Source organism: Lagopus muta, chromosome 1 (assembly GCF_023343835.1).
Source record: "Lagopus muta isolate bLagMut1 chromosome 1, bLagMut1 primary, whole genome shotgun sequence".
NCBI lineage: Eukaryota > Metazoa > Chordata > Aves > Galliformes > Phasianidae > Lagopus > Lagopus muta.
In genome coordinates, this window is record NC_064433.1 from 170,155,177 (window position 1) to 170,179,331 (window position 24,155).

The 24,155-nt window shown below is 36.4% G+C and overlaps 1 protein-coding gene across 1 annotated transcript in view; it reads left to right on the forward strand.

The window, feature by feature from the left end:
• TRPC4 (transient receptor potential cation channel subfamily C member 4) overlaps window positions 1-24,155 on the forward strand; it is a 142,844-nt gene that overhangs the window by 105,891 nt on the left and 12,798 nt on the right. Inside the window, exons 5-8 of the mRNA XM_048929110.1 lie at window positions 11,041-11,180; window positions 15,479-15,789; window positions 17,370-17,565; window positions 19,195-19,389. Coding sequence (XP_048785067.1) covers window positions 11,041-11,180; window positions 15,479-15,789; window positions 17,370-17,565; window positions 19,195-19,389 — 842 coding nt within the window. The remainder of the gene's footprint in view (window positions 1-11,040; window positions 11,181-15,478; window positions 15,790-17,369; window positions 17,566-19,194; window positions 19,390-24,155) is intronic.

The following is a 24,155-nucleotide window of genomic DNA, read 5'->3' on the forward strand; positions in this document are numbered from 1 at the left end:
ATGACTAACATTTCTCAAAGCAATATTAATATTCATAATAGAGCCTCATATGGACAGATTATCCCTCTCCTGCCTGTGCTGAATAGGCCCTTCACAAGTCAATGAAGGCAGCTGCTGCATAAACAAATGTTTATGAGCATGAATAAAGATGAATATTCAGATAACGTGGTCAGAAACTTGTAGTTAATCTAGACTATAATTTTCAGAGAAACCTGTGTGTTCCAAAATCTACTGTATCGAAAGCACTGCATGTTTTATACAGTGATCCCTAGTAGTTATTAGTGGTTCCATGGGGCATCTGGTTTCATGTTGAGTGTTTGACTGCAATTCACATATATAAAGATTGTGGTACAGAGATTTTTTAATAAATTAAATGCTTTTATTATGTTCCTATCAATAAGCTAAGGTTAGATTCTAGACCACAGTTTAGTATGCCTAAAAGAGTATGTACAGCACTCTTGATTCTATCTGAAAAGTACATAGATATCTTTGGATTTTATGGATGCAAATGAAAAATGTTGAAGTCTGAGATGAAACTAACATGGCACAAGGATTTAGTTTTACTCTGAAATTTGGGAATGTGCCCAAGTAAATCATTTTCCCAAAGCAAAGGTTAGCCTGGAGTAGCTACAGCATGTCAGAACTATTAACATTTTAAACAATAGAAGTCTTTGTTTGTCCTTCTTTCCATTAAAATGCCTCTGCATGTAATTTGCATTTTAATAGCTGCTTCTCTAAAAATGAAGAGGAAGAGGAGCTTTACTTTCCAGGCTTCTCTTCCAAAGGAATTTCAGCATACATACATTTCATAGAATTTAATAAGTTGTCCATAAAGATCTAAGGTCTCCAGCAGTTAAACAGTAATTTCTATTTGCCTACTGCTATGTAAAAGAAGATTGAATATGCATAATTAGCACATATTAGAAGTGTCACTAGAGTAGGAGGTTCAGAGGAAAAACCATGTATTGGGCTACATTTCCATGGAGACTATCGATTTTACATTTTAAAAGTCTCTTAAGGAAACTTCTGCATTAATTTTGCCTTTCACATGATTAGAAGATTACGCAAGCAGTGTAAAGTATGTGGAGATTATCTGTGGAGCAATAAGTCAGTACAACAAGGCCAACAAATGTTATAGCTTTAAGAAAGAGTTGTGGAAAAATCTGTGAATAACAAGGACTGGAATTGCCTTTCCTTGTATCTAAGAAAATGTGAAATAAGCTTTTGCTAGTAAGAATTTTATTTTCTTCATGGCAGCTGATAATTCAGATTTTCCAAGTATGCCAGATGTTTCACACTGCAGAAACATACTCTTGTCTCCTATCCTTGAGAATCTATCACCACTGAAAAAAAAAAACAGGACAGAAAACAACACACCCATGTAGTAAAAAAGTGGGAAGAACATTTTGCACCATCAAATTTCCCATCCAGTCCCTGCATTGCCTTTGAGTGCGCTGACAGTGATGCAAAGTGGAAATAAGCCTAAGTGCCTTGAAAGTAGCTCATATACAGATATTACTGGTCCCTATAGACTTCCCCATATCTGTTCTAAGTTTGAGCAGTAGCCGCAGTAAATGTCCCCTGAGTCCTCTGGGCATTTGATTCACCAGAGAATGCTGTATAACTCAGAGGAGAAAGCCAACAACAGTTTCTACATTTCTGGTGCTTAGAAGATGGGGCTAAAAAGCTCCTTGGCAGTTTTATGGAATGACTGTAGCAAAAAAAAAGGACAATTTTTAAGGCAAATTTGTTTTCATGATGCTTTTACTCTCTTATGGGCATTGCAACTATTTTATTCAAAACAGTGCCTGGAGCAGTAATACATTGTTACTGGTCTCTGGAATAATACTTTCCCTATCCTTTTCTTTCTGCCAGTAGCTTGTATGAATTATTAGACTGTAGGAATCTGTAGAGCATGTGGTTGTGCTTTTGTCAACAAACTGTTATGAAGAATATATGGGAACGTACACTATTGTTAGTACTGAACACAATGCACATCCAAACTGCATAGCAAGACACTTCAGATGAAGGAGTCATAAAGGTGGCAACACACATCATCTTCTAAATTTGTTAGAAAAAAATGTGTACAAAATGTAATTATACAAGTTGATAAGTTCCATGGAACAGGTATAAAAGTTAGTACAGCCAGCAAAGTGAAACAGTGCGTAGCCAATAGTGATAAATACGGTACAGTGGAGGACAATACCTGACAAAGCTGGAATGCAACTTCAGACACAAGGGATAATGCACATGATGACCATGGAAGGCCATTTATTACAAACTACTGCTCAACACAGACTAACTACAAAGATACATGGAATGCTCAATTTGAATACACTTATATTAGCTATGGAAAACTTCCTTCTACTAGGCAATATCTATAAATGAGAACTCTGATTTTATATGATAGTATCAAATAATCATGTAAAGACAAGTATTCAAGTATAAAAAGATATTAAATGTGATCCGATTTTTTCTTACCATCACAAGATTTTGCTGATGGAAATGGGTTTTGGCAGTATCCTGAGATTCTCTTCGGCCTCAGTCCCATTTTCAGTGAAATGACATTGTGCTTACTCCTCTAAAAATCAAATATTTCACATTTGGACTTCATAATCATATAGCTTAAGGATCACAGAATCACAGAATCATAGAACACTTTTACTTGGAAGAAACCTATAAAGCTCATTTAATTTCAATCCCTCTGCCAAAGGCAGGGATACATTCCCCTACACTGGAATCATCACTACGTATGGATAAAATTCTTTACTTGATCAGGATAAAACAGTGTATGCATAAGGCCTAGCTTTTACGAATTTGCTTCCTTGTAGATCCCCCACTAAAGGTGCTATAGACGGTGAGGGTTTTTTATAGATTGTTTTTTCTGTTATTCTTGTTGCTGGGTTGTTTTATTTTATTTGTTTTTTTGGCTGGTTTTCTTTTTTATCTCCTTCTTCTTCAGTTTCCCCTTTATCAAGAAGGTGAATGTTTTCCCACACAGCATTATTCCTGACCTAGTACTCTTCTTAGTTAAGAGTGTTCTCAAGAGATCTCCAAATTCTTACATGCTCATTAATAGTGGAGAGGGGGATGAATTGTTTCAGACATCCCTAAATATCCACTTCTGGACTTGCCTAGAGATTCACATGATACTAAACTTCTCTATGCAGGGATGTAAGTGCTTTTGAGAAGTGCTACGAAGGATTTTTTGTGCTTCATAGACAAGTTATACATTAATTTATTCTTCTTGCACTGCTTGTCTTACTTTATGGATCTTGAATATACTTGAAAACTTTATTTCTTTTCACTAACTCCATGATAGGAGTATTCATCATACTGTTCTAGCAACACCAAGAAAATGCAACTAGTACTGGGAATAATAAAGAATATATAGATATATGTGGATACAATATGTTAATAAGTATCAGATTGCAGGACTCTACTTCTAGAATGCGTATTGTTTTATAAATTACTGCTACCTTTGTTAAGATGTAAGCCTTGCTTTTTACCCTCTCCACAATATTTTCGTGCAACTAAGAAAGATTTAAATCAACTTCAATGATTGCTTGCCAGAAATTTTCAATGAAGTCATGGTGATTAATGCATAGCATTATGCGTGGGTCCACTCCTTGTGTAAACATGGAGAGCTTAACAGATGTGCAGGCAGTAAATGCGAATATATTTTTTCCTTAAACAGATTTATAGACCCTCATGCAAAAGTACTTGAATGGACCTAGGCATTTGGATGGATAATTTTCTCTCTACAACATAATTTTAGAGCAGAATTCAAACACAGAAATGTGTAGAATTCTTGTATTGTATCTCCATACTGAAGTATCTGTCTATCATCCCTTACTCTAAACTCAGGCATTTAGCAAGTTTGGTCATGAAATGGTTAAATCAAAGTCAACATTAAAAGAAAGCAGCTCAGATGCCTACAAAGTGGAAACTGACATAAATTTTGAAGTCTTTGAAAATCTAGTATTTTTTGGATGTACCTATGATAAATGTCCTACAGGAAACCTATACCTTTTTTAACAATACATGAAGAGGCAGCTTTGATAACCTCAGGACATCTAACATAACACTAGATATTTCTGCTTAAGCACATGATCTATCCCAAAAATACAGTCTTCCATGCTCCTTGAGTCTGTGACAACTACATCATCTATGTTTACAGTCCACTGATAAGGAAAGCTTAGGTACACAGAAGATGAACAGATTGGATGAGTAAGTTTATCAGTTTAAGTAATTTTATGGCCCCTTTGGCCAACTGAACATAACAGTTAATCCAGGGTTGCAGTTTATTTCTGTGTGAACCACGGGATATTTTTTCTTGTTTTATATTTCTGTTCTTTACCAAAATTGTGTTTTACAGAAGCATAATAACAGAAGAAGAAAAAGGTCTGATAAAGTTTAGATGTAGTAAGTTAAATCTCCTTTAAAATTCCATTATGACAACATACCACAATTGATTTGCATTTCACAACATTTTGCTAAAGAAATTCAGAAGATTTTCAGGGGAAAAAAGAAAAAAAAAAGTAACTGCTAATTACGTATGTTTCCTTTTAGCATTCATGAGAGTACTGGAAAAGCCAGACCTCTTCCCATTTAAGATACTAGGTAAAGGGATCAGCTATCCCATTATATAGACAAATTTCTGAATAAATACTTAAATAGCTGAACAATCTGATATTTGATGAAACTAATCCATAAATACTCAAGGGGCTGTTCAATTCTGATTGTCCAGAATATTTGCTCTATCACAGAACTATTTTTCACCATAGTCATAATCATTAGCTATGCATTTTTGCCAGTGATGAAAAGGATCCTGCATGCCACGCTCGAGAAAATCTGCACCAATGTAGGTGACATTTGCTATTACAGCATTGTTTCTAGAAAAGTATTGCCAACACCTCACTATGCTCATATCCACTGTATTCCCTGTAAATATTTAGCAAGCCTCAATGAATGTCATTGGGTGCAGTTTTTTCAGCCTTGAAGACCTTTGTTTCATATGCACTTCCATGTCAGATGCCATTCTGTCAGACAGATCCTGTGCTGTCATCTGTCTCAAGGCAACAAAATGTAAACAAATACAGGGAGGAAGATTCAGCTTTTACTGCTGTACCACCAACATCTGCCTCTGACATCATGGGACAATATTATAAAAATAGGAGGCACTACTTTTGGAGCATCCCTCATATTTGTATGTAAAATATATGTGTGTGTGTGTGTATATATATAATGTCATAGTTAATGTTGTGCTTAGACTAGTTTCATTTGCAGGTGATCAGTGTTTTTTGGAAATTATCCTTTTCCTTGAACACATGAGTAAATGTACTGTTGACAAATAATCAGCACTGAATGGATTCAGCTTCGATAGAGTGGAACTTCAATGCTCCATATTCTTTATATTCTTCTTTACCTTTTGTCTGTACTCCAGAGGTATTAAAGAAGCTCATTTTCACTGCTTCCACATTGTGGGGAAGTTGAATTGTGTAGCTAAGAAAGTGAGGACAAAGAGTAAACTGATTTTAGATATGAAATATTCTCAGTGTTGAGATGTATGTTCAGATAATTTAATCTGCAGTAGTCCCAGATTCAGGTTACTTGAGTATCACTGTCCTGAGAAGAGAGCTGGGAGAACGGCATTCTGGCTATGCCATTCCCATCCTATGGCCTGACCTTATACAGGTCGCAGACACGCTCCACAAAAGTCCATTTCCCTATGCCTAGGAGAAAGCATAGGATCATACAATAGTTTGGATTGGAAGGGACATTAAAGATCATCTAGTTCCAACCTCCCTGCTATAGGGACATTTCTCACTCAATCCGGTTCCTCTAAACCCCGTTCAACCTGGCTTTGAATGCCTCTAAGGGTGGGGCATCCCCAATTTCTCTGTGCCAGTGCCTCATCATTCTCATAATGAAGATTTTCTTCCTTATATATAATTGAAATACATGCTATTTCAGTTTGAAGCCATTAGACCTTGTCTTACTGTTACAAGCACTTGTGTAAAAAAAACAAAAAACCAAAAAACCAAAAACAACCCACCTTGGTTGCTGGTTGCTTTTAAATTCATACATGTTTCATTGCAATAGCTGTATTTCATTAACAAAATATGCCCTAGAATTACACCAGAAGAACTCACTGTTCCTCTTGCCACCATCATCTGCCTTCCGTAGAAATCAGTTTCTCAGATCACGTGTAAAACAGAAGAGAGATTTCAAGCCTTATTAAAGCTCACTGAATTCCCTGGAATTACCTCCCCTTGTTTCTGAGAGCATTAGATCTTTAGCATCTCACTTCTTGTACCTGTAAAAACTCTAGAGTAATTTGCAGAGAAAAGTTGAGTTTGTCAGTTAACTACTTTCACAGCCCCGTGAAAACATACTGAAAGGCTGTTGTTGTACTTGGCATGCAGAGACTGACTCTGGAGAGCCGCCTTCTTCCCATCACTAAATGGTAAGGAACAAAAATAGCACAGAACTCTAAACTTTTCACAGGAAAGGTAAGGGCAAAACTAGCTAGTAATCCATAAATCTTTCTAAAAACAAAGTTCAGAATAATATCATAACTTTCTTTCACAATCAAGCTGAATTATCAGTCAAACTGTACTACAGCCAAGTTGCATTCATCAGCTAACTTGTAATACTTCACAGTGCTTCACAAAATATCTCCATGCTGCTTGTAATTCCCAGGTCTTCATGTGGTCTGCAGGATTCCTGCCCTGTATTTAAGTCTATTTAATTCCATTAAAACGATAAGATACTAACTCACATTAATTGGTATAGTGCCAACCTGTTTCAAAATATCCATGCTATTATTTCTCTTTCTTTACTTGGCTTTTAAGCTATAAACAATAAATGTTTCAATGTCTTCAGCATCTTTGTTTTAAATCCTTGATTAATGAGGTGGAATAGCTGCATAGTGTTGATAATTTACGTGGAAATAAATGATAAAAACAGGATGATGAGGACTGAACTCCTCAGATAATAAAGTCAGGTTGTGTCCAGATACTCTTAAGAATTCCAAGTAGAAAGAGTGAGTATGTAAGGTCACAGAGAAAATACTTCCTTGATTTCTGTGTGTCTTTCTTTAAGAAAAAATACATTATTTTCTTAGCTGCTGATTCTCCCAGTGAATATAAGAAAACAAAATTGGCATGTATCAGACTCCGTGAAGAGAAGACCTGGCTTCTTCATGCTGACTTCTCCCTCTTGCAAAAAGTTCCTTTTTATGATCTACAACAGCATTTCACAATCTCTGGATGTGTGACTAGAAGTTAACTCTGAACCATGCAGCTTGGAATCTTGGAAGCTCCTTGCCCAGTGTAGAACCATCATGTAGGCTTACTAGGCCTTGAAGAAGTCTTTGGTTTTGCAGAAAGACTCTACACTTTTCTAGGAAAACCCTCCATGTGCATTTGGGAGGACTTACAGAACATTCCAGTTCTTCCAGCATTCATTATTTCAATACCCATCAGAACACCTATCCATAGAGACCTGGTATCTCCAAAGACTGAACTCAGCTTCCATGGTGTCACTGACACAGAGTTACAGATTTTGGCAATTCATCTTAGGACTTTGTATCTCCCAAGATTCTCATTCGAAGAGAATAATAGGTATCTGACTTGCCTGGGAAATGCTATTGTTCACATATGGATATGGACACATGCTTGTCACGAGTATAGAATCCATTTGCTGGACTATTCATTTCAAACCTGAACACCTGACACCAAAAGCTGTGTTAAAAGCAGAAAAGTACCAATACATGGTACAGAATCTCATGCCTCCAAATCCCACTTCAGTATCACAGCCCTGAAAGCTTTTAAAGTCTTGACCCAGACTCTGAGTCTCAAGTCATGGAAATTGCTCAAAAGCAGTGCCATTTTTAAAAATACTGAATCTAAATGAATTCCACTTCACTGAAGAGCTCCTAATGAGATCTTTTCCCTAATTTCTACATTAGGAGTAGACTGTGAGACTAGGATTCATCTGATATGTAGATATCTGTAGTCTAGAATCTGTATCTGTGCCAGATACCCTCTCTCTCCATTGAATTTAAAGGGAATCCAAGGTGGCTACCTCAGATGGAGCTGTTTGCACTGCAGACAGTTAAAATTAGGTCAGAAAAATCTCATCCCCAGCCACAGTGAATCTGCTTTGTGTCAGCTGCTGAACAGAAAAGAACAATTTTATCACTTAATTATCACTTAATGGAGACGATCTGCTCCCTTATAGTCAGTTAGAATCAGCTTCTCTGGAGTCCCATAAAATTTCAGTAACTGTGTTTATTTAAGGAGTTCGCACTTACATATTTGGATGTCAAGAATGATTAATATATCAAATCTCCAGCATAGCCAAAAATAATGTAGGACTTCCAAAATCATTTGCTTAAAAAGAGCAATCCCTGCATCAGAATAAAACTATATGTAGTCTTGGAGCAATAAAACAAAATAAAATCACCAATATTATGATATCAAACTGTATTCACAATTTTTCACTGACAAACAACTTTAACACTATTCTGTTCCACGAGAAATCTTTAATAGGTCAGTATTTCCCTTAACATCAACTTTATAAATATATTTCATTTTCAGAGAAGAAGGTACTGTTTGGAATAAGAGTGTGACTTTTCATTCACAAAACAAAAGATCTATGCCAAAGCATTAGATGGCATTTATTTTTCACTCTGTACATAATTCTGTATTTCCATCAGTGCTACCAAAGTATGTGATGCTGAACAACAGTCTTACAGAGAATAGCCCTGTTGCATTTATGTCAGTTCATGTCTTTGGCAATTGTAAATCATGGAGTACTTCAGCAGAAGACTTTAATGAACTCACAGTCTTTAAGTATTTATTTTATTGATCAGCTCAACCTACTCCTTCTCTAAGCACATTTTAAAGGAAATATTTAACTGCAATGAATTAGAAAAGATTTTTTTTTGTTATGTCATTGTATTCTATTTCTATAAAGCTTTTTATTATTTTATTTCATTTCATTTTATTTTATTTTTTAAAATTTGGAAGCTTTTTATCAATGCAGCTGTCTGCTTTCTGAGTGACAGGAGTCATCCTAGTGTCAAGATCGCATAGTAAGAATTGGCAAAGATCTGTTCACTAACAACGAGGCTTAGGGATCATACCTCTATTGCAAGTCTTAGTCTCCAGGTCTCTTCTAAGCCCCACCACAGGCTCCTGTGGCACACTGGATTTTATGTGCATTTTTGCAGTTTGAGCAGGACCAATTCAAAGCAGAGTTTGAAATGTGACGAGTATATTACAGCCCACAAAACCACTGCTTTTATGGCCTGATGATGCTCAAGATGTTGTGCCTACAGCATAGCAAAAGACCAAGCAAGAATATTTGCAAGTACATGGACTACGTGTTGTATGCCGGAGGGTAGTCTGGAGGGAAGAGAGAGCCAGATCTTCTATAGTCTTGTTTGTACTCTGTGACAGGAGTGTGCAGCCCTTTGAAAAGCAGATGGTTAAGGCTTTGTACAAGCTGAAACTGGCAGGCATTTATGAGCCTGCCTAGTAAACTTTTGAAGGTGTATTCCCATTGAGATGGTGCTTGGACAAAAAGTAGGAGCAGCAGACATATAATGGATGTTCCTACAACTATGCAGGCAGGTGAAATAGTGATGATGATGTGTTTGAAATAGAGCTGTATGAAAATAAAAGTTGCTGGACCTATTAGATGATTCAGATTCTTCTGAGGCTTCTGATTTCTGATGATAAGTTGCAGAAACAAAATGGGAATGTGTGTCTGAGACCTGATGGGACAAGGTAGAGAGGAAAGGATTTTTTCCTTTGAAAAGCAATCAGGAGACAAAATGACTTAATGCAAAACACTACACAATCAAATTGTACGCATCCCATCTATCCCCCCCATTTGACCTCCTTTACCCTTACAGTCAGCACTGAGACAGAATTTCAAGGTTCAAAGTCAGCTAAGCTATGACTTAAAGTGATGTGGATCCTGCATGAAATCTGTTTGATACTTTCTAAAAGTACACATGATCAGCAGCTGAAGGAAAGCCATGATGAATTAACTGTATCTCAACATCCATATCTTATAGGCTGGCCTTAATTACTGTAAATGTTATCTTTTCAATGAGCACGAAAGTAGGAAATTATTTTAATCAAATAATTAACAGAAAAAATGTAAAAACTCTACTGGCACTACAAAAAGACCTGTTGGTAATATGCAGTATTTCTCTAAATATGCCATTGTTTATGTGTTTTATCATTCCATATAATGCAGAGCAAAGCAGCTCTTCTTTGCCAACATATGCAATAAATCATATTTTATAAGTATGCAATATGAATCCATTCAGTAAATACAATATTTGGAGTAGGCTCTTCAGAGAGATTTTACAGTTTGCAGCACTTGGGAGTCTCCACACAGTTGTTTCTGAAGCTGTTGAACTGAGGTCGTGTCAGACAACTTGCAAGATTTCCCACTGTTTTGCAAACCTGAACAAAATTTCTATGCCTTTAGACCCCAAAGGAAGAAATCAGCAAAATATTTTCAATATAAGGAACTTCTTTCCTACAGGAAAGGCAGACTTTACTTCAGCTTTGGCAGCAAACAATAGAAGTTCTATCCCTTACAGTGTTTGTTTTATTTAAATAAGTTAATGAGTTGTCTTGGCTCCTTCAATCTCCAGTTGAACTCTATTGCGATAGATAATGAGGACAGGCTTGGCAATAATGACTGGTTTTGAGACCTTCTTTATACTTACTAGAATATGATGGAAAAGGGGATTGAAGAAAGCCAAAGAAAATTCCCTTGTACAAGCAGATTAGTTATTTTTATGAGTAGTTATACCTGAAAAGTTAATTGCAGAAGCATTAATTGAAAAATAAAAATTTCACCTGACTAGATATGTAATTTAGAGCACTCACCCACCTTCCCTGTGTAACTAAAGTAAGGAAACTCAATCTATTGTGAGATAAGTGTCTAGAATAGCTGCAGACGTTTTTATTTAGTGTTCATGCTCAATGAATTGTGTTCTATTTACAGGCTTTATCTGGGGTGAAATTAAACAGATGTGGGATGGTGGACTACAGGACTACATTCATGATTGGTGGAACCTCATGGATTTTGTAATGAACTCCTTGTACTTGGCAACAATCTCTTTGAAAATCGTTGCATTTTCAAAGGTAACTTTATATTTATTATTTATTTCAGCAAAATATTTAAGGTAACAAATTAGGCTTCTTTTCTTCTGTACTTGATGGTTTTCAGGCTGAACAATGATACTTAATTTGCTCACGAATCTGCTGCAGCTATGAGAAGAAGTCAGACCAGAATAAGAGCAAACAAAAGATTGCAGCTAATTTTTTTTCTTCTCCTTGACTCGTGCAATCTCTTTTTTTTCTTTTCCTTTTTCCTGTTTTTTTTCTTTTAATCATTAATAATTCTTTTACTATAGTATTTTTCAAAAAGGCAAATCACATCTCATACTTAATATTGTTTGTACAATGTTAAGTTTTATTTTATTGAGTCTTTGCCTGTTTTTCAGTAAGAAGTTACCATTCCTAAGAAAATTTTAATTACCATGTAAAACTAGAGGACAGGACTGCACAAAAAGTATTACTTAAAATTAGGGAGAAAAAATGCTGAAGAACAAGATTTTAATTTTTTTTATCTAAAAAATCACAAGTGCAACTTGATGAGAAATTAAAACTGAATGGCATAATATGATCACGTAACATTGGATATATTCATTTTCTCACCTATTTCGTGGACTTTTTATTAGCACTGCTTGAAATTTCTTCCAGTAAAACGGTCTTTCTTTGCAAAATCATGTGACATGCCACATTTCCTATGTATTCAACGTAAATCCATAATACAACAGCAATTGCTTCTAAAGATGAAATATTTGCATTACAAATGGTCTCAAATGCAAGGAAATCACAGCTGAAAAGAAATGAAAGCATTTCTTAGCATCTGTCTCAAAGATCTTGTCACATCCAAGATAACAAGCCCATTTTTACTGGCTGCTCTCATCAGCATTCTACTTTTGCTGTTTCGAGTTTCCTGTCACTATCTACCCCATATACATGGAAGCAGTCTCTGAACTGCCAAGATCCTTTTGGCTGAAAATAGGAAACAGCCATCAAGTATCTGGTTACTGTCCCTAAACTGCAGCTGTTCCTATGGCAGCCCTGCCATTTGTATAGTGCAACATAGGAAACTTATTTATGTCATCTGATGATTATCCACAAGGGTACAAAAGTGAGCTGATCAGGGGCAGGGATAAGCAAAGACGTGATCAACTGGCTCAACAGCTTCCTCCTGTCACAGAAGGTTTCTGATTGCGAACTCTTGGAAATCTCAATAAAAGAAATTTTGGCATGTTGCCTGAAAGAAAAAGGCTCAAATGTGGGAAGAGATGTCATTTAAAGTTGGTGGATGGGCAAGGTTTTCTCATCATAAAGCGACTGGAATAAAACAATCATTCCACCATTCCAGGTAGCAAAGCAAGTAATTCACTGAAAATGCTCGTTTCCAAAGCATTGGAGATGGCCAATTACTCACTTTAGACTAATATTAATTACAAGATATTATAATTATTTAATCCCAGATAGTTTCTGCTTGTGGTAATCAGACTCCAAGATGAAAGTATGTTAATGTGCATCCATCAGTCTCCAAATTAGAGCTTGCATGCCAATCATAATCATCACAGCTCCTAAAGTACTATCTTTGACTCTGCAGCTAATTTTTTTTTTTTACTGCATGTTCAATGTTGCACCCAAACGACTATCCTGTACTTTTAAAGAGCCTCAGTGTTGATAGACAATCAAAACAATGTATGTAATGACGAACCAAACAATGCAAGCGCAACTTACTTCCTTCAGACACCTGCAACAGGATTCCCCAGCTCTGAGTGGGGGTTGAGAGGATTCCAAACGTAACCAGAACATTTTGATACAAAACTTTTGCTTTCATTTCCTAAATCTTTCGATATAGGTTTTTCTAAAATACAGCTTTTCTGTATTTCTCTTTTATCAAATCACTATGCTAATATTTTTGATGCATCTTACCTTCTCTGAATCACTTCAGCATCTCAAGCTGTGTAAGAAGCCATTTTAACCAACTCCTTTGAATCAAAGGGTGAGAGTATCATAGAATAACATATAGAATATATTCCCATAGAATTCACAAATAATTAGACTGTCACAAACCTGATCTTCACTTACAGCAGGTGGACCTTCCTTCTTCCTTTGCTTCCTGCAGCTTGGGCAGTGTGGCTAGAGTCCTTGCCATGAAGACTGAGGCAAAGAAGTCGTTGAGCACCTCAGCCTTCTCTGTATCCCTTGTGACCAGGTCTCCATTTTCCTTCCAGCGAGGGCCCGCATCTTCCCTGTCCTTCCTTTTATCACTGTTACACCTGTAGAATTTCTTCTTGCTCGTCTTAATGTGCCTGGCTGGATGTAGTTCTTTCTGGGTTTTAGCTTTCTTTACCTGCTCAGACTGCTTTTCTGTATTCCTCCCAGGTAATTCATTCCTACTTCCACTCTCTGTAGACCTTCTTTTTGTGCTTAAGTAAGTTCACGAGCTCCTACTGGACCTATGGAGGCCTTCTGGCATTCTTCTCTGCCTTCCTTTTTCTCGGATCTCTTGTGTGATAGATGTTCTTAGAGTAAAACTTACTGTTTATTGCCTATTTGAGGCTCTCTGAGTGATGTACTGATTAAATGGACAGTTATTTACAACAGCTGATATCTGCATAGTGTAAAATTCACAAAAGACTGTTGAAAATCTAAGACAGATCAGTTATCTGCTTCATTTTCAGTATTCAGAAAAAAAAAATGGTGGATATATCTCATATTTTTCAAAAGGCTGTGCTCTTTGCCTCTAATTGTGTATCAGTGTGTGAGGTCTTTAAACTGTTATACCCACTGAAAATGCTCTCTCCCTGATAAATAACGGCATGATTAATACAATAAAAAATGAAGTTCTTACATTTTACAGGAGTACAGGATGACTAATTTTAAGCATCACATCTGATATGATTGAGGCTTATGAATATGAACAGAAGAGTTTGTCCCCTAAGCAAAACGGTTGCTTTTGTGTTTTTGGAAGAGTATTTATTTTGTAATAGTATATGAAATGATGTACAATGCCAAGTCATGTATGAAACCTGTTTGATTTATCTTCAGTATTTTCTAAACCTGAGCACTGGACCAAGTGTTGTCCATTCCCAGCTCTGCTAGAGAATGCATGCAAATTCATGTTATTGATTATATGAGTCTCAGTCTCCAACACAAAAATCTAGTAGGAAAGCATATTCTTGCTCAAGGCAAAAGCTCTGAAAAGTAATTGAAAATGCATTTTTATCTCTACATTTATTATCTTCATGATCACCATGTCAGATACACTCTGCTTAGTAGCAAGTGAGATACTTATGCCACCGATTCTGCAGAAGCTGACATTTTTTTAACTCCTTGCATTGTGAAACAAGGGATTGTTTTTGGGCACAGGTAAGGCCTCTGCTGCCCTACCAGCTGAAAAAAGCAATTCCAGCACGGTAACAGGATCCTGCCCCAACAAACACTGCCACGGAAAACACTTACATCAAGAGCAGTCCTGTTCTGTGGATGCTGAACATGGAGTGACATATGTGACATATGGCTATACTGTTACATCTGGCCGCAGCTGACAGGAAGTGTCCCTTTCCTTACCACTGAAGACATGCTGAATATCTCTGAAGGATGTGTCTGGGTGGTCCAGAGTAGATATATACAGACTGCATCGTAGTCTGTCTTTATATCTGCTTTGCATTGTACTATCGCACAGTTTTAGAGGGCTTCGTAGCTTAGATTCTGTCCTCTGATACATCTTGTAAAGAAGACTAATGAGACCCAATAAATAATGAGTTTGCCACAGTAGTCAAGCATTAGCTGAAAGTAACATCTTCAGTAAATGTTTTGGTAGAGCTGGATCCTTGGAAATGCTGAAGAATTGCATTTCCCAGGATCAGACTCTTTGATAATGAGATACACAAGCAGTTTGCCATGGTTCATTAATAAACCACTTTCCCATCATTTGTAAATGTCAGTGATTAAGCAACGTATTTATTCCTTAGTTAAATATTTTATTCCAACTTTTTCAAAGTTTTTGTGAATTTCATGCATAATTGTTATTATTACTTCATCAGAATTATTAGAAATTATTTTGCTTCTGTAAAAATCATAATCATATGCAAAGTGCAGTAAAAAACAAGAAAGTTTAGAGTGTCCCAAAGATGAAAATGTAGAATGAGTACTCAGAGACCATCCATTTTTGGTTTTGCTGAGATAAAAAGCACTCAAACAGACATAACTCCTTCCAAAATACATTTATTTTTATTGTACTCTCAGCAAATTAATGGGATGGCTCATAAAGAAACAGGCACTTGTTTGTTCATATAAACAGAAGAGTAATTTTTCTTTTCCCTTCTGCTTGTTTTCAGTATAGCGGATTGGTTCCACGACAGAGCTGGGACATGTGGCATCCAACACTGGTGGCTGAGGCACTGTTTGCAATTGCAAACATCTTTAGCTCCTTACGATTGATCTCGTTATTCACTGCAAATTCTCACCTGGGACCTCTGCAGATATCTCTAGGAAGAATGCTGCTGGACATTTTGAAATTTCTCTTCATATACTGCCTTGTGCTGCTAGCATTTGCAAATGGATTGAACCAGCTGTACTTCTACTACGAGACACAAGAAACCAAGTGCAAAGGGATACGATGTGCAGAGCAGAATAATGCATTTTCAACGTAAGTGACTGATCTATTTCTACCCTCACCCCAACATTTTACTCACTTAAATGTTGCTTACAGGAAAGAGGCTGTCTTTTTGTTCTCTTCTTGTATCTTTTTGGTCAGTGGAATACTGACAGACACTCCTAAAGTTACCTTAATAAAAAATAAATCCAGTTAACATCACATCAGTGTATAATAATGTTCATCCTATGCTGCAGCGAAATCTATATAACCAAAGATATGTTCAAAGATAAAATAAAAAGAAGGGGAAGATAATGTGAGATTAGAAAGTACATATTTAGAATTAAGGGATAAAAGATCACCAGGTCAGAGTTTTCTTATCTAGGCAGCTGTTGCTCTGTAGTTTTTCTATATCTACTTGTGGATATAAGTCCGGAGTTGTAAAACATAAAGATTCCTTGTAATTGTGATAAACTCAGGAAGGAAAAAAAATCATTCCATTCCAGAATTCCACAGACACAGAGTCCATTCCACACATTCAAATTTGTATTCTATTTTACAATTTTTTAACTTTTTCTTTCACTTAAAAATCGATTTTACTTCTCACTGTTCTTTAATTCATTCATAGCACCTAAACACTATCAAATGAATACTCTCCATCTCATTTCCCATCTAGACTGAACCTCTACAATAAAAAATTCCCTGTTATCTTCTACTAATCATATGTAGGCTGCTTTTAAAAATGTTTAATATCAGAGGCATCCTTCTCAAATGTATATGTTTTAAATAACACCTTTTATTTCATCTTAATCAAGTAACTGCTCAGGCACAGCATATTTATAATCTTGCATATATATATATATATATATATATATATATATATGTAACATCTCATGCAGGTCTAAACTCCAACTTTTGAGTGGACACAGGTATGCTGTTTGAATAGAAAAACACGGGGGAGGTTTTCAGAGCTGATCATAGGAGGAAACAATATTATTCGATATTGTCATTTAGCTTCCTATCTGCTGCCCTAAACTTCTCCAACTATCATGTCAATTAGTTGCAAAAGCACGTGTAATTTGAGAGTGGCGTGTTTGTTTTTTTAATGTCTGTATTCTTTAAAAAAAAAAAAACACAAATGGATGCTAAAGATACAAATGCCCTTGTAACTATTCTTCACTTTTTGTCTTAGTGGCTCTCAACAAGTAAAAATGGCATAAATTGATATCATCAAACAAATACAAGCATACCATAATTACTTTACCATGTTGCTAAAACACAGTGATTTCATTTTGGATCCGTGTTCTATCCTCTAAATTCAAGGCACAGACACAAAATTCTTCAAAGACAGATGTCCAAAATAATATCTCTAAAATATACCCTTTGGAGGTTTGAACAATCTTGTACATGCAGGCTTATTATTTTATTCCTGTTTTGGATATCTATAGGTTCAGATCTGAAACATTTAGGTAATTTTTCTCCAGAACAGTATTCTATATATATGTTGCCTTTATTGTAATGAGCACCATCTACCTTAATCGAGTGAAGGACTTTGTGTGTCTTGGGAAAAAACTGATCTGAAAAGTATATGTGTTAGTATTAAACAGCTTTTCCTCTTGGGCTTTGTCTTTCAGATTATTTGAAACGCTGCAGTCATTATTCTGGTCTATATTTGGACTCATCAATCTATATGTGACCAATGTGCAACCAAAGCATGAATTTACTGAATTTGTTGGGGCCACCATGTTTGGTACCTATAATGTAATCTCTCTGGTTGTTCTACTCAACATGCTAATAGCCATGATGAATAATTCTTACCAGCTGATTGCTGTAAGTTGTTTATTATAACATACTGTCTTTCTGTTCCTGCAACCCATTTTTTTTTTTTTTCTTTCTGGCAGTAAATCTATTTTAAGTATAGAATATAGATTTGTTCCAATTATTTTGCGTTTTTGAGGAAGGGCACAGAAATTAGACCACAACTGGACTGGAACAGGGGTGAATTTTCCCAAAACACAGAATGGGAAAGAGGTGACTCTACTGCAGAAGCCAACTAGTGGGTAGAGAAGGGTGCCTTGGAGGTGCCAGCAAATGGTGCAGGCTTCAGCACTGCCTGAACTACACTGTGCAGCTCTTGTCTCAAGAAAGAGACTGCCACAGATCATGCAGTCCCTACTTTATTTTTCACATGTTGATTAACCTTTATAACATTTTTATTGTTGGATTCTTGTACAACATAAATAAACAGTGAGGAGAAATTAATTGCTTGAATTTCACATACAATTTTGGACTTATTAACAAGTGAAACATAAGGTCAGGACTCTTCATCAAGCAGTGTATTTTTTTCTCATTTCATGAAAACTGTGTTTATTGTTATCAGAGCTGTTGGCTTATTTTTAATTCTCAGCTGACTATTAATGAGACTAATGAAATTCATAGTATGATAATTCAAATATAGTAATGCAGAAAGCAAGCAAATAGAAGAAAGCCTCACATTCTTAAGACTTTTAAACGTTTGTTTTTTGTTATTTTTTTTCCTGAAGTTGTCCACAAAAGAAATGACTACGTGTGTTTAACAGCTGTTGTAGTAGTTATAGAGTTAGTATATAGTTATACACAACACCATGGCATACTAACATTCACAAAAACACATATTGCAGGCAGAATACTTTTCTCCAGGAATGTCTTAATAACTGTTTTGATTGTAAAAGTATATATGGCTAAATATTAAAGTTTAGGTTTTATCAGTGGTTGAAGTTCTTGGTCTCTGTGTCTGTTGTCCAAATCAAACCTTATTACTTTACATTTCTTGTTCTGCTGCTAAGATTTTGCAACTTTTTCAAGCCCTGGGTTTTGATTATTTTTTTAAATTATACAATATTATATAATATCCAAAAGAAATAAAATTTCAAACTAAAAATCAAAACATCAACAACCAATTCCAAATATTTAATTTTGAAGTAGGAGAAAGAGAAGGACATAAAACTCAACAGACTGAAGCAGCCTCATCATTTGTGGATAAACTATTTATGAATTTCTGAGGCTGGAAGCTGAGAGTGTATGAGGTTTGCAGACTTGTTGAAGCTGCTACACAGCAGAGAAATTAGAATGATCTGTGTGGAATAATGATGAGCTGCTATTGTAACAAAACATCTCTATCAGAAATGTAGCATTTTTTTTGCTTGTAATTATCCTTTCTTGTTTGAGTGATTGTTAATTATGTAAAAGCCTGTAGCTAAGCAAGAAAGATTGAAAGCATATACTGTATGCATCAAATATCTCTTTACTGGAGTAAATCAGCTTAAGTTTTCTTTGTGTTAAAGACCTTCTTTGAAGAAGGGACAAGAAAATTCATTAGTTCTGGGATTGTTCTAACTTTAGGTTCAGCTTTCCCAGAGGTTTGTTTTGCCTTCTTTGTTACAGCAACATGTGTGCTTCTGTTGTGTTTCTTCTGCACAGGATCATGCAGACATTGAGTGGAAGTTTGCTCGGACAAAACTCTGGATGAGTTACTTTGAAGAGGGAGGGACTCTGCCCACTCCTTTCAATGTCATTCCAAGCCCTAAGTCCCTCTGGTATCTGATTAGGTGGTTATGGAGACACCTGTGCAAGAAAAAAATTAGAAGAAAACCTGAAAGTTTTGGAACAATAGGGGTAAGTCTTATGTACTACTCAGCTTTTAGTCCTCCTCTTTTCTATACAGTAAAGTATTTCTCAGCCTTGTCAGAGAATAGAGGCCTCTAAAATGTCAAGTACTGTGGATAGGAATTACATAATAATTCTCGCAGAGAATAATGGTGCTATTTTTTTTTAATATTCAAGTCAATGTATTTGACTAAAGAGAAAGCATCATTGGATTTCTGCACAGCAGTATGAACCACGATGATGCTTCATCTAAAGATAGTGCAAGAAAGATTAAAAGCAATACAGACATCAAGGAACATTTGTCTATCACTCTCAGAGTTCTAGATGATGCTCCAAGTATCACGATGCAAGTACCATTGACAAATCATAAACCACAGAACTGTGTATAAACTACCATGGCATATTCTTTGTATCTCTTTGTCTCTCTACGTGTATTGAAATGAGTTTTCCATAAAAGCATTCTTACCAACAGCTGTTTCCATTAAAGAAAACATTTTGAAACGTAGCCACTTACTTGGAATTGCTTACTTGAATTTACAAGTTATTTCAGGATCACATTACTATCCTGTTCTATTAGCACTCATTAGAAGTAGAAATGTCTACAGGGAAAAAAGTGAAAAAAAAAAAGAAAAGGAGAAAGATGCACAAAGGTTTCAGCTAGGATAGAGTTAATTTCCTTCATAGTGATTTGTTGTGTCTTGGCTTTAGGAGAAAAATAATGTCTATAACACACCTCTGCTTCAGTTGTTGAAAAGCGGTGCTTATAGAGCCAAAGACATTTAGGCTTATGGCGCTGCTGTGACAGTGCAGGGCTGCAGTGCTGCCCAGGCTTGGGGAGCACATGAGGCTGGTGGGGAACAAAGCCAGGACAGCTGATCTAACTGGCCACAGGGATATTCCATACCATATGACGTGGTGATGATGCTGAACAATAAAACTGGGGGAGCTGGCTGGGGAGCTGCTACTTGAGGGCTGGTTGGGCATTGGTCAGCAGGTAGCAAGAAATTCCATTGTGCACCATTTGTTTGGAAATGCATTCTGTACATATAAAGATAATTATAATCACTATTATTTTTCCTCTTTTTTTCCTGGTAAATGGTTTGTATTTCAATCCATGAGTTTTACTTTTTATTTTTTTTTTTTTCTGATTCTCATCTCACTGGGAGCAGGGAGTGAGTGAATGGCTGTCTGTGTGATGCTGAGCTGTCTGCTGGGTTAAACCACAACAGTTCTGCATTTGGATTCAGTAGATACCGTGTAATATCTCAATCACAGTCTTTCTCTGGTAGACGTAATGGATAAATTAAATTTGAATTCTCTCCTAACTTCAGGTGTCCACTTGAGACCTTTCAGTCAGCAGCTCAATTTTCAGGCAACAATCTGATCCATAAGCAAATAAAGCTCTCCAGGAATATTTTCTGCATGTTGAATAAAAAAAATCAGTTGCATGATTAACTGGTCCTCAGTAAGGCAATGCTAACATAAATAAATAAACAAATTAATCTATTGTGAGTCAAACGTGGATGATGGCTTTTTCATTATAAGTACGTGGTGTGTTTAAGTGTTTTCACTGTAAGGAGCTCAAGTAGCAAAGCATCAAGTGAGAGTATATGAGTGTCATGTAAGAGAAAGAAGACAGGACTGCAGTCCTCATGCTATTAACCCTGGTTGCAGTATACCAAAGAAGCCAAGAGTGTGGTTCGATTATTTGCTGGACCATTACTCTACAAACTTCTTTTTTTTTCTTTCTGTGGCTCTGTGTCTAGTTCCTTGACGAAGTGAGTACTAAGCCTATTTTTTTTTCCTGTTTATTCTTCTGTCATATCCTGGCATTCAGTTTTATCACCAGGTACACCTCGCAGAACAAGTTCATAGAGATGCACAGATGCATGATAAGGAGGCAGTACAACTCATAAAACTAAATCACATTTCCTAAACTGATGAATAGATTCTCTTTGTACTCTTTGTGAAAAGCTTCTAATCAGGCTTATTGCAATATCATGATCTTGCTGGCATTCTGAAAAGGAAGTGTGCTTCGCTTCACTGTTGTGCTCGTAGATATGTAAAAGCCAGAAAAAGAAGCTTGTAAGCATGAGTATGATATTGAAACAAACTAACAGCAGACTGTAAGAAAGAAGCACTAAAAAAAAAATCCTTCATATTATTATTAGAAAAGCAGCGTAGAAAAATAAGTAGTGATTCAGATAGAAATAAAAATAAAAGATAATTGAGAATGAATGGTGAAAAAAATGAGAATAGAGCATCTTTGTGTAAGCTAGCAAAGAAAAGAAGTTTAAAGTTGAGGAAAATGTGTGATTTTTTTGTTAGAAATAGAGAGATTGTTGTACTTGTGTAGGGGGAGAGTGGGCAACGCTTCTAGGCATTTGTTAAGCATTCAATAGGGATGATTAGCTAGTGTAAACTGATAGAGTGATATTAAATCAGTGGAGAAATGCCAGTTCATAGCAGCTGAGGATCTACAGTTGGTTATCACAGTACCCCTGACTGACTGGGACAGATCCAGAATATCTTATCCATTCCATCAAAGCCTTCAGGACAGTATTCTCTGTCAGACTTTCCATCCAGGATTCTTTTTCCTTTGTTTCCCTCTCAACTTGCAGCTCTGCAAGTAAATTCATTCCTGGCTGTCTAGAAGGAGGAAGAAAGAGGCAGGGTGCTCTCAACCCTACATGGTGAGACTAGGGGGTTCAGACAGACCACCAGGTTCCAGTAACGGCCTCCTGCTGGGGTGCCTAAATAACAACTGCTGGACAGAGCAGCTTAGGTTTTGGAAAACTGCTGCAGCAAAGGGTCAATGTATAAGGAGTGTATATACAAAGCTGATTGGGAATTATTCCGCATTTAAAACCACGGATTTTTTAATTTTTTAATTTTTTTTTAATGAATGTATACCAGCTTCAAAGAATCTTTTGTTGGGAAAGACTTTTCAGCTTCAGGACAGAATTTCTGATTGGAGCGCATGCTAAGAATAGCAAATAGCTTGGGCTATGGGAGACCCAAATTCACTTCCATTCTCCAGTGTGTATTCAACTACTTTTGCCAAGCAGAATAGCACTGACAGGAGACAATTCCCATCCCAAAGTAGTGAATACCCTGGAGGAAAAGGTGGTCCCTTGGGAAAAAAGAAGAGAAGGAGGTGAACCTGGTTTTTCCTATGATTAGGATTTGGACAGCTAATAACTGAACTAACTGAAAGCAGAGGAGATGGAGGAGGGAGAGATATAAGGATTTTTTGTGTGTGTGGTTTTTCTTTTTTCTTTTCTATAAGCAAACAAACAGAAAAAAAAACCCACATTGTTTGAGGAGCAAAAGTGGAAATCATGAAGCTCTATGAGACAACAGTGCTATATCCATCACCAGTTTTCTACAGTTTTCTACTACAGAAATAGGCACTTAGCTGCAAGTGTATCTGAAACCCTTCTGAAAGAGTTTTCACCAGCTGAGCCACCAATAAACCAGAATTCCAGCTGCCTGGAAGTGAGTGGCCTTGGTTAACCAGACAGATTCAGAGTATCTCATAAAACTACAATATTCTTTGGTTAGCTCCTCGGGTATAACAGGAGTCCCAACATGGCTGTCTGATTTAGGAACATTTTGCATTTTTTAAGCCCACTTATACATTCAAGCTCCAAAGTGAACTAAAAATTGAGTTTGCACTATGCCCTATGATTTCTGCATAGGGAAAATCTGTCTGTAGATACTAGAGCATGACAGCCACTGTTCACTCAGGTCTACACACAGTTCAGATAAATAGTATTGCAGACACAATTGAGTTAAGTGAATTTTCCCAATAAAGAGGTTAAATCATTGGAGGAAAAACATGGGCACACCATCATGAGCTCAGAGTTTGTCCTGGAGGAATGTGCTGTTTTCAGATAGTGAAAAACTTGTTCACATCACCCACAGCTCAGCCTTGGGTTCCCAGAATTTTTCCAGTTATCCCAGTGAACACCATCGCCAATTAAATTTAGAAACACTGTGCCCTTACAAACAAATGGAAGTGAAAAGTTATCTGGGGCTTTTGTCTGAGCTTAAGTGACAGCTCTCTGACTTCAGCTCACTGGAATCTCAGCCTCAGATCTACAAGATAAGCTTTGCTGGGACTTACTTGTCTTCACATGAGCCCTGTATTATGATCTCTGATACCTTTCCTATGACTGATAGTGGGAAAAAAAACCCTATAGACTCCTGTAAGGCTCATTTTCTTAGGTAAGCTAGATGGATACTAGATTGTCTGTGACGTGGAACTCTGATTTCAAAACATTTTTTTTCTGAAGCCTCTAAATAATGTTTGCTATTAGAAAGCAGTGATGTACTGCAGTGTTTGCCAGTAGGAATAACAGTAATGGGAATCCAAAGGCTGAGTTAGTGCTAGAGAGTGCATAACAAATTACTGACAGAATATAGCTGTCTTCTTAAGCTTGTCTTGTCAGTTTTCAAGAACTGGATATAAAATAATGCATTAAAGAAACGGCACCAAAAAGCCAGGAGTCATGAATCAGGAGTGAACCGAGGATGTATAAACGTGTAACCAACAACCCACTCTGTGTGTGTATGTATCTACAGATATATATGTATAAGAATATAGAAAGAATACATACATATAGATTTATGTTGGATTATATACATAATGTATGATTTATATATAAAAAAATTAAAAAGATTATACACAAGTAGGACTCATAGAGAAAGGATTCAGGTTCAGGAGAATTTACAGCAGGTACACAAAGAAAAGATTGATGTGACTCATACAA